At 33.9% G+C, this 14,393-nt stretch overlaps 3 protein-coding genes across 3 annotated transcripts; 2 read left to right on the top strand and 1 right to left on the bottom strand.

Annotated features, from left to right (window-relative positions):
• Positions 1-1,446: 1,446 nt before the first annotated feature.
• LOC123884544 (oligosaccharyltransferase complex subunit ostc-like) lies at positions 1,447-2,246 on the bottom strand. Its single transcript, XM_045933658.1, has one exon. The coding sequence runs from the start codon at positions 2,157-2,159 to the stop codon at positions 1,626-1,628; it is 534 nt and encodes a 177-aa protein (XP_045789614.1). The 5' UTR covers positions 2,160-2,246; the 3' UTR covers positions 1,447-1,625.
• Positions 2,247-9,557: 7,311 nt separating this feature from the next.
• Positions 9,558-10,211, top strand: LOC123886126. The gene has a single exon (XM_045935466.1). It carries the CDS (start codon positions 9,558-9,560, stop codon positions 10,209-10,211), a length of 654 nt encoding a protein of 217 aa, XP_045791422.1.
• Positions 10,212-12,166: 1,955 nt separating this feature from the next.
• LOC123886125 lies at positions 12,167-13,978 on the top strand. Its single transcript, XM_045935465.1, has one exon. The coding sequence runs from the start codon at positions 12,167-12,169 to the stop codon at positions 13,976-13,978; it is 1,812 nt and encodes a 603-aa protein (XP_045791421.1).
• The last annotated feature ends 415 nt before the right edge of the window (positions 13,979-14,393 follow it).

Below are 14,393 nucleotides of genomic sequence, written 5' to 3'. Positions count from 1 at the left end.
CTAAATTATGTTGTTTCATATGCATATTATGAATCTATATGCAGTATATATGAAATTCTAAATTAGGTAGGATCTTACGATCCGTGTTACGATCCCCCGATTCACGATCTTGTAACCCTTCCCCAATCTTGCGTAGGATCTCGACTCTGACTACCTTGTCCAAGAGACTTGGTGCCATATGTGAGCCAAGGCTATGTTAACAAATTATTAATAAATGAAAAGAACTACCAAAAATCAATATCCTTAATCACAAGTTAAATTAGAAAAGGAAAAAGAATGCTACCACTTCTTAGAATTCTATTCTAAGTTTTCAGAAATATTAGCAGGGTAAGACACATTCACCATCTAAAAGTGGATTCTGTCACCTCTTATTTGTCGGGCTTTTAGGAATGAGATATCCTTTACATCAAATGATATAAAATCCTACTTTGCTTTAGGCCTTTAACAGTTAAGGCAAAGTTGTGCAATTTATCAAGCATATTTATGTTTATGATGAAAGAATGGGTATCATAGGGATGTTTCGCAATGAAGATGGTGCATTTTAGAGAACTGCTATGTCTGTGTTTCTAGGATATATGGCATTACATTAATACAAAGAAATTGAAGTTTGAAGAGAGCAGCAGGACCTCGGGAAAGGGATTAGTACAGAGGTATAATGCCGTACGGGACGTAGCAAAAGTGAGATCATCACTCAAGTAATCAAGAAAATAATAAAATAGAAATCACATAAACACAACACAATCAACCTATCCATAAACAAATCTGCACACTCCTTTTCATGCCTAATCTTTAATTCACCCGAATTGCTTGTAACCTATAGTCTGACAAAATCAACTACCACAAGAAATATTTACACATCAAACACAATCGGTAACAAACCAAAACATCCAAGTACAGCATGCATGCATACACACATACAAAAGGAAGCCATAGTACACCAAGCAGCATTGCCCTTGGCAAACAACCTTTAATACACAACAAATAATATAAACCAATGTTGTCAATCGTGTATTGCGGTAAATAGAGGTTTGTTCAAATTCAACTACGCTACAGCCGCTATTTATTTTATATTTTTTTATGAACAAGCTACAACCACTATTTGACAACACTTTATCGCTATACTAAAGCGCTATACTGTGGTTAAAATGAAGCATGGACACGAACACGGACACCGGACATGACACTAGCACGTCGACACCAATAGTAATTTGAAAAAACGACATAATTCAATGTAAATTATGTGTCGGTGTCAGTCACTGACTCAAGTCCGACGCCTAATCTAAAGAGTGTCCGAGCTTCATAGGTGGCTATAGGTTCTATTTTACGACATTGACACAAACCACAATTCAACCACAGATAAATCATCGAACATCAACGAAACAACAAAAAGCACATATAATACATCTACAACAATCATATGCTAAAATGTTTACCCCCAATTTCAAGTATACCAAACCAACTAAAGTACTTAGAATATAATTATGACAAAATCAAATCCAGTAACTACGCATTTCAATTTAGCAACCCTAAACTATGATCATAATCGGGAGCCATAAATAAAATGCCAAAATCTCAGATACAATAAAACTATAAATTCAACAAAAATCCATAAAACTGAAGCAAATTCATCTAAGATAAGCAGGAATCTTGATACGAATGAAGAGCATACTCATAACATAAGCAAGAACAATCGACGAAATACCAGCAGAAGCATAAGAAAGCTTAACAGATCTATCACGATTCCGATCAAGAGCAAGATCCAACATTATGATACCAATTCCACCGAGAACGAACATGAATCCAGAAGAAAGACCTTCAATGATATACTGACCGTTAACACGGCCGGACATGAAAACAACAGGTCGTACAGCTCCGGTGTATGGATCCTGCATTGAACCGATACCGGGAGGCTCGACGATGATATCGTAGACGATGCCGGAGACGACCATGAAGTAGGTGAGAAGGACGAGGGCGAAGACGACGTTGGATGAAGGAAGGGAGATGGATGGAAGCTTCAAGCGGAGACGTGGTGGACGGAGGAAGCTGAAGGGGAGGATGCGAATGAGGTGGAAGATTGGATCTATTGATGCGGCGGAGGATGAGTCAGTTACGGTGGTGGTTGAGGTTTGTTGAACCGGGTTCTCCGATTTGGTTCGCATTTTCGGGTCGGGGTTAATGTGGAAATGAAGAGTGGTGAATTTATGTTAGTTTGTGAGTGCTGGTGTTATTTCTTTGAAGTAGAAAGATGGAACCGCAGGTGGAAAGTGATTTTTTTTATTTGTTTTTTTTGTCTTTTTATTTTATTTTTAACAAATTTATTTTTAGTGCGTCAAAAAATTTGAGAAAAATGTATATGTATTATGTATTTACGGTCCGAATTAATTTTACACCGTAATCAATATCAACTGTATATTTTGTCAAATCATCCACTATGCCCCATTATAATTGTACTAGTCCCACACCCGTGCGATGCACGGGTGTTATGCGGTATTTTATATTATAATGTTGAAAAATCATTCGTATAAATTGAAACAATAAGTATTATGAAAATTATAATAATAACATCAATAAAAACAAAATAATAATAATAATAATAATAATAATAATAAAGTGATGTTCCTTAAAAAAATATATAATAAAGTGATGTAAATATAAGATAGATATTAAAGATGTGTTTATACATATCGAAAAGATTACAATGGATCATATTGCATCTATACCAAAATAAGTTGGTAATCCATAAATTGTCATGTCACTATGAAAACGGTTTATGATCATACTCATACACTGTGGTTAGATTAGTGGTTGCACAACTATCTAGGAATTATATATATCGATGCTTATACATTTAAAAAATTTATTTATACATCAGATTTGAAGTTACTTTGGTATCTTCTTCATTAATATTGATTAGCAATATCTTTAACTCATTCTTCAAAATAACTATGGAAATGACAACATATAATTGACCATGGAAAACAATCGATGTTGAAACATAAGTTTTTATTTATATTATAAATCTCATTGGAGGATTCTGAGTTGGATAAACTACTTTATTATCTCTTACAAAAAAACTACTGTATTATCGAATTTGACATTTATATTAATTTGAAACTTATTGGAGCAAAAATAAACCAACTTAACTCATACTCAAATATCGAATATGATAAAAATCATACAGGACATAACAACCATTAGTAAACTTTATTTTATCTATTTTTTTTACTAACATTAGAAAGTAGTCCTGACAATCGACCAACTCTTTATATTTACAAAGATTGGACAAAAGATTATTAGCAAAAACATTAACCTTTTTGAAAAAAAAACAATAAAATACAAAAAATAATAAAATGAACAAAAAAATGTAAATGAATAATAAACCAAAATAATAATAATAATAATAATAATAATAATAATAATAATTACAATTAGTACCCCACATTAAATGAATGTAAGTGGATGATATGGCTAAATGAAAAGTTTTCATTGGTTTGTGGATTAGGGTTTAGATAGACAATTCCACAACTATCTAGGATTTATATATATAGATGACATGGACAAATGTTTGATTCCTATTGAATGTCATTGTAAAAATTAATTTACATTGACAGAAAATATTCATTAAATACGAAAAAATTAGAGACTTTATAGAATATTAAAATTTGTTTTATAATAATGGAAAATAAGCTTGTACCAAAAAAAATGGAAAATAAGCTGCCGATTCACTTGGTTGGTATGGTAAATGTATGAGGACATGATCTGCCTGGCATAGGTTTGAATCTGCCATTTGCGGGGGGTGGTGGTGGAGTGTGTGTTGTTGTTGTTGATGATGATGATATTTATTGTATACTAGCGGCACGTTTGTGTGATCCGCGTTTTTTATTCTGTTAACGTAAATAAATTGTAAACACTGGTTTATTATAAGTTTGATTTTTATTTAAACTAATTTGTGTATTTTCAGGTTCCCTCAAAATAAAAATTGTAATTTACGTGTATTGATCGACACCATAGGTAAAATAACAACTTTGAAGAAAAAAATCATAGCAATGTGTAAGTTTTCTGATAGAAGGAAAACTAAAGTAACAATGTTGTTATGCAGTGATATTGGTTTCAGTTTAGGAACGACTAAAAAGCACCGATATTGGTGCTCTTCGTGCGGTACAATTGTGACGATGTAATCGTAAAAAAAATTGTGAGGATGTAGTACACTAAAATTTTGGCACTATATTGATTTTGTTTATGATTTTGCAATAAATTCTTTTAATGAGTACAACTTATTTTTTCACTATTCAAATATGAATTGATAAAATATATTAATATATTAATTTAATTATTAATTATTGTAATATTCCTTCCGGTCCTATATATAAGGAATACATTTAAAAAAAACACACGTATCAAGGAAGCTTTTTTTTTTAAAAAAAAAATTAACATTGGGAATATGTTTGTGTAATTAATGCATAACATTGGATTAAATTGTATTTTATACAATTTAATAAGGGTATACAAGAGATTATCTATTTAATAAAAAATAAAATTAAAGACTTTTTTTTATAAAAAGAACAACAACAAAAAAAATCAAAGTGTTCTTTATATATATGACCGGAGAAAGTAATAGCATTTAATGGCAAATGCATGAGAGAATAGAGTGGCTAGATTATAGATTATAGATTTATAGATTTGAATGCTCACAAAAAAAAAAACAACGAGGAAGAAGATTAATTATGGGTTTTAGCTCTGGGTTTCTTGATCCCAAGTTTTAACAGGATGTTGATGAAGAACGACGATGTTGTATTTTTTTAATTGCATTGTGATGTTATTTTAATTGATTTTTCCAATAATAATTTAAGTTAATAAACAATATAAAGATTAGGTCAATTGTGAAAATAACAAAAGTATATACAATACTCTGTAAAATAATAATTAAAATGTGAGAGAGATAAATAATACAATTGTTTAATTTTAATTGGATCCACATCATGGTGCTGGTTGCACACCTCTTTGTAAAGGTAACCTAGAAAAAATCATATATATATATATATATATATATATATATATATATATATATATGGGGTTTTCTAACTTAGACCCTAGTTAGGTCTAAGTTAGCAAGGTGCACCTTTTGAGTTGGACAAAAATACCCATTTTTTTTTTTTGAAACAATAGAGCAACTGGGGCATGTATGTAATTTGCATCATAAAAATACCCTTTTTTTTTTTTTTGAAACAATAGAACAACTATTACATTTTTTAAATTTCTTCCAAATTTCGACCTCATTTTACGTGCGAATCGAACGCCTATTTCAAAAACTAATACCGGAAACCTTTGTAAAATTGAAAAACGATCAAAATCCATATAAGGAACGTCGAGTTTCGTTGAGTATTGAGGGAGATCGAACCGGGTCAAAAACCGGGTCGCACGACCCGTTTCTGCATAAAACGGGTGGGAGGGACGATGAACAGTGCGCGTCGCCCACGCCCACTCTCACCGGCGGCGCGTGGGGGCGCGTGCGGCCTCAGGGAGGCTCTATTTTTTTTTTTTTTTTTCATAATAAAATAGTAGATAATATTCTGGAAATTATGGTATATTGTATGAAATTTTTGGAGACCCGAAACTATTTTTAGTTAATTAAATGAGTAAAAAGGTAATTAAAAATATTATAATTCCATAAAAAATTTCCAAAATTTTATGTAAAGTACTATGAATTATTTAGAACCCTCTTGTGTACCTCACTCTCCCTAGTTCAAGTCATGAAATTATTTTCACAAATTCCGCTAATTATTTAAAACCATTTAACAAATAATAATAATAATTTCATAGATTTGTACTCTGAAACCAATTGTTTTTTTATTTGTTTCTAATAAAATATTAGATAATATTCTGGAACTTTTGGTATATTTTATGAAAGTTTTTGAGACCTGAAACTATTTTTCGTTAATTAAATGAGATAAAACGGTAATTAAAAACTATTGTTTGCTTCTGAAACCATTTAGCTGGAAGAATGGTTTCAAAGAGTTATACTGTGAAACCATTCTAGCAGTAAAATGGTTTCAGAAGCAAACAATTAAAAATCAACTCCCCTGAAACCATTCTATCAGTGAAATGGTTTCAAAGTACAACGCTCTGAAACCATTGTACCAGCTAAATGGTTTCAGAATGGTTTCAGAAGCAAACAATTAAGAAATTACTCACTGAAACCATTCTACCAGTAAAATGGTTTCAGAGAGTTATACTGTGAAACCATTCTACCAGCTAAATGGTTTCACAGTATTATATAAAGATAATTAAAGGTAGTGAAAAATTGAGTTTTTTTTTTTGTGTCCAAATCAAACGAACCAAGTCTCTATTTGTAGACAAAAAAAAATTATGAATTTTGGTATAAAAATAAAAAAATAAAAAATTAATTTACAACGAAATAATTGAGTTTAAAGTATTAAATGAAAAAAAAACACGCCAACCACCCAGCAGTTGACACGTGTCCTGCTTTTTTAAAATGAAATTTTCTCTCTCCAGGCGCAGATCTAGTGTGGTGCACGCGCTGGCTTATCATGAAGATGGATGATCTGGACTGTCTGATTGATCCGACAGCCATGATGAGATCATATCTTGGCCGTCTGATGGAAATCAACGGTCTGTAACGGTGGTCCTGCGGTAGGCGCGCGACACTTGATCAGCGCCAATATGTTTTTTTTTTTTTTTAAAAAAAAGAAAGGGTATTTTTGTCCAACTCAAAAGGTGCACCTTGCTAATTTAGACCCAACTGGGTCTAAATTAGCAGCCCCCTATATATATATATATATATATATATATATATATATATATATATATATATATATATGGGGAGGGATCAAATTACACCGGTGTAACATTTGAGTAATGTTACACCGCTCAATAACGCTTCAACGAATACAAATTTTACAAAATCCACCGTTGGATTGAAAGCTTATATCGTCTAGATCATCTATGTTAAATTTTATAAAATTCTAAAATCGTTTGATATGTTTTTTAGATAGATCAAAATTAATGGTTTATGCGTTTTTATTGAATACCGTTAATTTTGATCTATCTAAAAAACATATCAAACGATTTTAGAATTTTATAAAATTTAACATGGATGATCTATACGATATAAGCTTTCAATCCGACGGTCGATTTTATAAAATTTGTATTCGTTAAAGCGTTATTGAGCGGTGTAACATTACTCAAATGTTACACCGGTGTAATTTGATCCCTCCCCTATATATATATATATATATATATATATATATATATATATATATATATATATATATCATTGGTTTTCATTTTGACTAAAACATCATTGGTTGTTGTTACTAACCCAAGCGCAACAAATCTTGTTCTTCTCGATTATCATTCATTCATCATGGGGCGTATGCACAATCGCGGTAAGGGTATTTCAAGTTCAGCTCTTCCTTACAAGAGAGCACCATCAGGATTTTTTTCCCAAAATATACCCCTCTCCCTCTCTTATTTCCCGTAATACCCCCCTCTCAATTTTTTTTCCCGTAATGCACCTCTGACAGAAGACCAACTGGGTAGCACCATTTGAAATGGCGCCATGGCCATGTGATAGCGCCATTCTGAATGGCGCTATTGACTGCTTTTCTGCTTTTTCTGTGTCCCCTGTACCAGACTGCTTTTCCCAACATCAAGCCATTTGAAATGGCGCTATCACACATGCATCAAGCCATTCAGAATGGCGCTATGCTCCTTGCTGTTTTTTCCAGACGCGTGCGTGGCTTGCTGCATTAGGAGGAGATTTGAAATTTTTTTGAATGCATGGGAGGGAGAGAAAGAAAAGAGTTTTGTTTGAAAATTTTTTAATTTTTTTTTTATTTGATTTTATTTATTTGATGAACAAATATTCGATGAATAAAGAAATTGTTTTTTTTATTTGATGAAAAAAAAATTATTACAAGACGATTATATAAATAAATAAATAATTACGAACAAAACACTAAAATTCCTAATGTCTACGATGGCCTCCGGTGCCACAAGGTGGAGGACCTGCATTCCTCGGATGTCCTCGTCCATATAATTCCTCTTCCGCATTTGTATCGTCCCTGTTAAGAAAGTTCTCGAGTTGATTAAAACTTTGAGACATCGAGGAACCTTCACCAGCAGCCCACGTTGAATTTAACATATCGTCCGGTACAGCAGAACCCCAATGTAGGGGGATATGTTGGGTTTGTTGGGTTTGTTGGGGTTCACCGGGGTGGTAAGCATTTTCATTGAACCGTTGAGTTCCCGGTGATTGACATGATTGGTCGTCGAAAAAATTTCGGGTGTATGGCAATGGGGTAAAAAAATTGGATTGGCTATTTGGATATTGGTCGGTAAATGGTTGTTGGGTAAATGGTTGGGATGTATGTTGTTGTTGAGGGGAAAAAGATGGTGGGTCTGGGATATCGGTATGTTGGGTAAATGTATTCTGCTGCACATCAGGACGTGGGCGTGGATCAAATAAATAATGTTCTGAAGAGAGATATGGCATGTTGAACCTTGTATAATCATTCAAGAACTCCGTTGAGTGCATAGGTACACCATCCACCTGATCTCCAACGAGGACACAATTATGACGATTATTCCAGTGTTGGATTTCAACCATAAATTTGGCTGCCCAATCATGAACCGATGATCGCATTGTTGTATTGTGGTAACTCGTCATGACTTGGGGAACGCCCTGAAATCTCGCATGTTGAAATCCAAATTGAAGACGGACCCTGTCGGTCTGATGAAACTCTACAACCTCAAAGTTTATGAGAAATGTGGTTGCTGACCAACATGCAACGTCCTCTGGATATAAGCACTGGCTGACGTCATAAGGAGTCCAATTAAACTGATATTTTTAAAAACAAATTAGAGATTTGTTAGTGTATGAATTTAATTAGTTTAAAAAAAACAAATAAATATTAAGAGAATATATATTACCTCGTTGTCCGTTAAACGGTCGAGCACGTTTGTTGCGCCTTGTACGTCGTGGTCCGGACCGCCAGAGTACCTTGTTCCGGATGCAACGTACCTAAAATAATATTTTCACGATACGATTAATATCATAGTAAATATACATATTTATTATTAAATTCTAATAGATTGATTCAAAAATAAATAAATTAGTAGATACTTACTTTAGAGCCAATGGCCTATCGGACGCTGGATTTCTAGTTCTCTCGTGGTGAAATTCCCTTATTCGGCAACGTGCCCATGCCTGTAAAAGTAAGGCACATCCGGACATGGTTTTGGTTGGTTGGTTTTGATCTGCGAGATCACACATGCCCCTATACAACGTTGCCAAACAAGCTGAACCCCAACTATATCCTCTTATTGTTTGTGTATCTTCCAACAATGGGAGGTACATAGTATGCACACGATCGCCAGAGGTGTTGGGCAATAAAAATTTTCCCAAAAAATAAAGAATATATGCCCTTAGGTGCATCAAGAGAATTTCGTAGGTGGGGTTTTCGGGCATTTCGTTAAGATATTCTTCCAGCCATGATAGCTTAACAGAATATCCTGATCGGCCGTTAGATGGAGGAATGGCTCCCAATAGTCGTGGGAAATCTGTCTCCCATATGTTACTGGAAGTTCCGGTAACATACTCTAAGACTGCGACACTTTTTGGAACACGCGGAATGGATGCAATGGCTGTGTTAGCTTCTGGTCAGGTGTATTCTGTGCCATGTCAGAAAAGGCTAACAGATGCAATGACTAAGGCCCACTCACATGTAGTCACTCGTCATGATAGGCAACGTTTCGCAGTGAAGGAAACTGAGGATCCCCGCGAAGGCCGACCAAAGGATACATTTAAAGTACACTTGGAAGAAAAATGGTGTGACTGTGGAAAATTTCAAGCATTACATTTACCTTGTTCACATGTTATTGCTGCTTGTTTTCACGCTCATTTGGACTATCAAGTGTACATTGATGATGTGTTCAAAGTTGCCAATGTATGCCGCGTTTATGAGAATACCTTCCAAGTGGTTCAAGGCCAAATGTATTGGCCGACATACGAAGGCCCGAAACTTTTTCCCCGTCCTGATATGAAAAGGGTCAAGAAAGGTCGTCCAAAAAAGAACCGCATTAGAACCGAAATGGACGAATTCGGCAAAAAAGAGCGCCTATGTGGTTTATGTAGAATGCCGGATCATAACAGAAATAATTGTCCTAATGTTGCGGGACCCTCGTCGTAACTTTTCCTTTTAATTTTATGTAATTTTTTTCCATGTTTATATAATGAATGAATGAATCCATGTTAAGTAATTTCTAATTTTTTTCTATGTTTATAATTGTCCACATTCATACAAAATAATTAAAATCACATTCATACGAAATAATTAGAATAAAATAAAGACTTACATCATTTTTAAGAAACTAAAGTTCACGTACATAAACAATAAAATGATGACTGTTGAGGCAAAATCCACTTTTGATGTTTTAAAGATTACAAACATCTTTAATTATATTTTAAATGATTCTGATCATTTTGTTATCTAACAAGTGCTTTTGAGTGGCATAAGATTAAATAGATTCTAACAAACCACTTGCAAAGTAAAAATCCTGCAAAGCTGTTTCAAGACCATTCTAAGAACATTCTTAGCAGACAGACTGCAGTTTTGACAAATAAGCACGTTTTGGAATAAGTGCTTTCTGGTTTTTCAAGTCAACTAAGAACAAAACAAATAAGCACTTTACAATGGATTTATGGACCAAATCACTACAGGAGATAATCTCTTTTGGGATCAACAACATTTGATGGAAAATAAGCATATGCTTTCCTAGTCACTTATCATAAAGAAAACCATGAGCTTGATCAATTGTGGTATTGGCCAACCAATGAATACATCTGATATAATATCATGGACCAATCACAAAGGAACAACCAGATTTAAACTATGAGTTGTATTGTACTTATGCAAAAGTACACAAGTGGAACATTCTTCAATGTGGTGTCATAGAAGTACATTTTTGTCTTATATCCTCATGTACTATTCCAGCTGGTTTTATTCTCAAGCTAAGGCTACTACTGATCAGCCCTTAGAGCTATTATACAGCTGCATACCACAAGAAAGGAAGGATGAAGGTTCATCTTATTTGCTGGTGCAGTCAAGACTGTTTCAAGACTGATGCAAGACTGATCCTGCACACAGTTTTTCAAAACCATCTCCAACTGTCATAAGTCCTTTTCTGAGCATCCAAACGGCTATATCTGATACATGACAGTGGAAGGATGTAAGAAACAACTCATATACACTTGGCAACAGCTCATACTTATTTGGATCTTATGGATCAAAGCCTAATGGAAATCAAGACTGTTCCAAGACTGAACAGAGAATCTGCACATTATGCAGAAGTTGTCTGCTGAAGGTAGAGCACTGAGTAACAGCTCTATTTTGCCCTCCAACTGATATACTTGAAGGCCAAGCTTCAAACTTAAGCAAGCATCTATAAAAGGCAATCAAGTCCAAGGGAAAGAGCAAGAGTTTTCAAGCAATTCAAGTGATATAAATCTCATTCAATCTCTTTAGCTCATAGTCCTTTTTAAGTCACTCTTTTGTATCATAATCTGAGTTCCAATCTCTTTAGAGTGCTTTCATCTAAGCTTCTCTTTTATAGTGAGTCTGAAATCAAGCTTAGAAACAAATCATCTATATTGTAATTGCTCAAGTCAATACGTGACTATTGATTGAGTGTTGATTGGTCAAGTTGACTAGGAAAGTTCAAAGCTCTAGGAGCTTTGGTAAGTTGTTGATCTTAGGTCAAGATCAAGGTGAATTTGTAAGTATTGGATCTGTAACTTTTAAGTGATTCTAGTGGACAAACTCACAGGAGGTGGGGACTGGACGTAACCCAAAGATTAGGGGTGAACCAGGATAACTCTTTGTGTTTATCTTCTTTCCCTTAAACTTTTATTTTCCGCAACTGTTTTTACACAGCACAGATCATTCTTAGAACGATCTCACTGAGCACAAAAATAATTTTATTACTAACCATTTATTTTGTGACTTAAGTTTAATTTTAAAAGGTTCACAATTCAAACCCCCCCTTCCTTGTGAAAAACTTTGCTACTTCAATTGGCATCAGAGCTCTGCCTCTAAAGGTTGAGCATCTAACAAGTGCTTAGAGGAAAAAGATTCAGGAAGGAAGTATGTCAAAACCTGCAAAGTTTATCTCAGAAGGTGGATCATCAACTAGGCCTCCACTATTTGAAGGGAATGACTACTACTATTGGAAAGACAAAATGGAGCTGTTCCTAAGATCACAAGACAATTACATGTGGTCAGTGGTTGAAAATGGAGAATACACACCTTTGGCAAAAGACTCCATCACTCCAAAGCCTCAAGCTGAATGGACAACCACTGAAGCAGATAGGGTACTCTTAAATACTAAAGCTCAATTATTTATTAAAAGTGCTTTGTGCAGGGAAGAATATGATAGAATCATGCAATGCAAAAATGCTAAAGAAATGTGGGAAACTCTCAAAACTCACCATGAAGGAACCAGTCGTGTCAAGGAAACAAGAATTGATATTGGTGTAAGAAAGTTTGAGTTATTTGAGATGAAAGAAGATGAATCCATTGATCAGATGTATGGACGATTCACCATCATCATAAATGAACTCAACTCTCTTGGAAAAACATATACCACACATGAAAGAGTAAGGAAGGTACTAAGATGTCTACCTAAAGAATGGAGGCATATAGTAACAGCCATCACAGAGTCAAAAACTCTCTCTGAAGTTAAAATGGAGGACTTGATTGGTTCTCTTAAAGCTCATGAAGCAATACTTCAAGAGGATAAATCTCCAAAGAAAAAGATGATTGCTTTGGACTCTCAAACAAAAGAATGTCTTCAGCAGAAAGAAATTCTTTTTAGCAAAGACTTGCTTGATGAAGATAATGAAGAAGAATTTGCTCTACTCTCAAGGAGAATTCAAAGACTCATGATGAGAAGAAATCAAATGAGAAGAACATTTCCAAATAAGAGAAATAGTGCAAAATCTGAGGTTGACATGAGCAAAATTCAATGCTATGAATGCAATCAATTTGGACACTACAAAAGTGATTGTCCAAAACTCAAAAAACCTTTTGCAAAGAAATCAATGATGGCAACCTGGGATGAATTAGATGAGCTCCCAGAAGAAGAAGAGGAACAAGAAGCAAATGTATGCCTTATGACAAGATCAGAAACACACGAGGTAAATGCTGAAACTTGTTCTTCTTGTCAAAAAACTGAACATCTGTTTGATAACTTATTTTATGATAGCTTAAGTCTAAATAAAAAATATGATCAGCTTCAAGAAGAAGTAACCAAAATTTCCAAAGAAAAGGATGAATATAAAACTGAAAATGAGACATTAAAAGAGATAATCAAAAACATGGAAATTGCTCACAATAGAAAATTAGAAGAACTTAGAGAAAATCAGAAGGAACAAATCAAACCTAACATACAAATAGAAAATAGAATACTAAAAGAAAATATTTCAAAACTTGAAAATGACATAAACAAATTTGTAAAGTCTACTAAAACCTTTGAAAATATTCTAGGATCCCAAAAATGCAGTTCTAGCAAAACAGGCCTAGGTTTTGAAAATTACAATAATCAAAAATTATACAAGAAACTTTTTGTTCCAAATAAACCCATATACAAATGTTCATACTGTCATAAGGAAGGACATCTTGAACCCTTTTGTTTTAGAAAATCTAGACAACAAAATTATCACAGGAAATATTTGTTAGAACGTTCTCAGAACAATCTTAAAAAATCAACTCATAAACAAACATATAGGAATTCTTCTTACCAACATAAGAAGAGTCATTATAACACTAACCATCAAGGACCCAGAAAAATATGGGTACCTAAAAACATGCTAAAAATAAATGCAGGAATGTCTTCTCACAGTCAAGAAGAAGCCATGGTACTTGGACAGTGGTTGCTCCAGACATATGACTGGAGATAGACAAAGCTTTCTTTCCTTTGAAAAGAAAGAAGGAGGATCAGTTACTTTTGGCAATAATGAGACAGCTACCATCAAAGGTAAAGGTACAATTGGTAAGATAAGCTCTGCTAAAATTGAAAATGTCCATTATGTAGAAGGTCTTAAACATAACTTAATAAGCATTAGTCAATTATGTGACAATGGTTTTGAGGTTATATTTAAACCTGATACATGTGAAATCAAACACTCATCTTCTGACAAAATTCTTTTCAATGGATCAAGAAAGAAAAATGTTTATATCATATACTTAGATGAACTCCCTGATGAATCATGTTTTGTGTCTCTTGAAAGAGACAAGTGGATTTGGCACAAAAGGGCAGGACATATAAGTATGAAAACCATTTCAAAACTTTCTAAACTTGATCTAGTAAGAGGA

Source organism: Trifolium pratense, linkage group LG5, assembly GCF_020283565.1.
Source record: "Trifolium pratense cultivar HEN17-A07 linkage group LG5, ARS_RC_1.1, whole genome shotgun sequence".
In the NCBI taxonomy this organism is placed as follows: Eukaryota; Viridiplantae; Streptophyta; class Magnoliopsida; order Fabales; family Fabaceae; genus Trifolium; species Trifolium pratense.
Note: the sequence above shows the minus strand (reverse complement) of the source record. Positions and strands in the feature narration are given on the sequence as shown.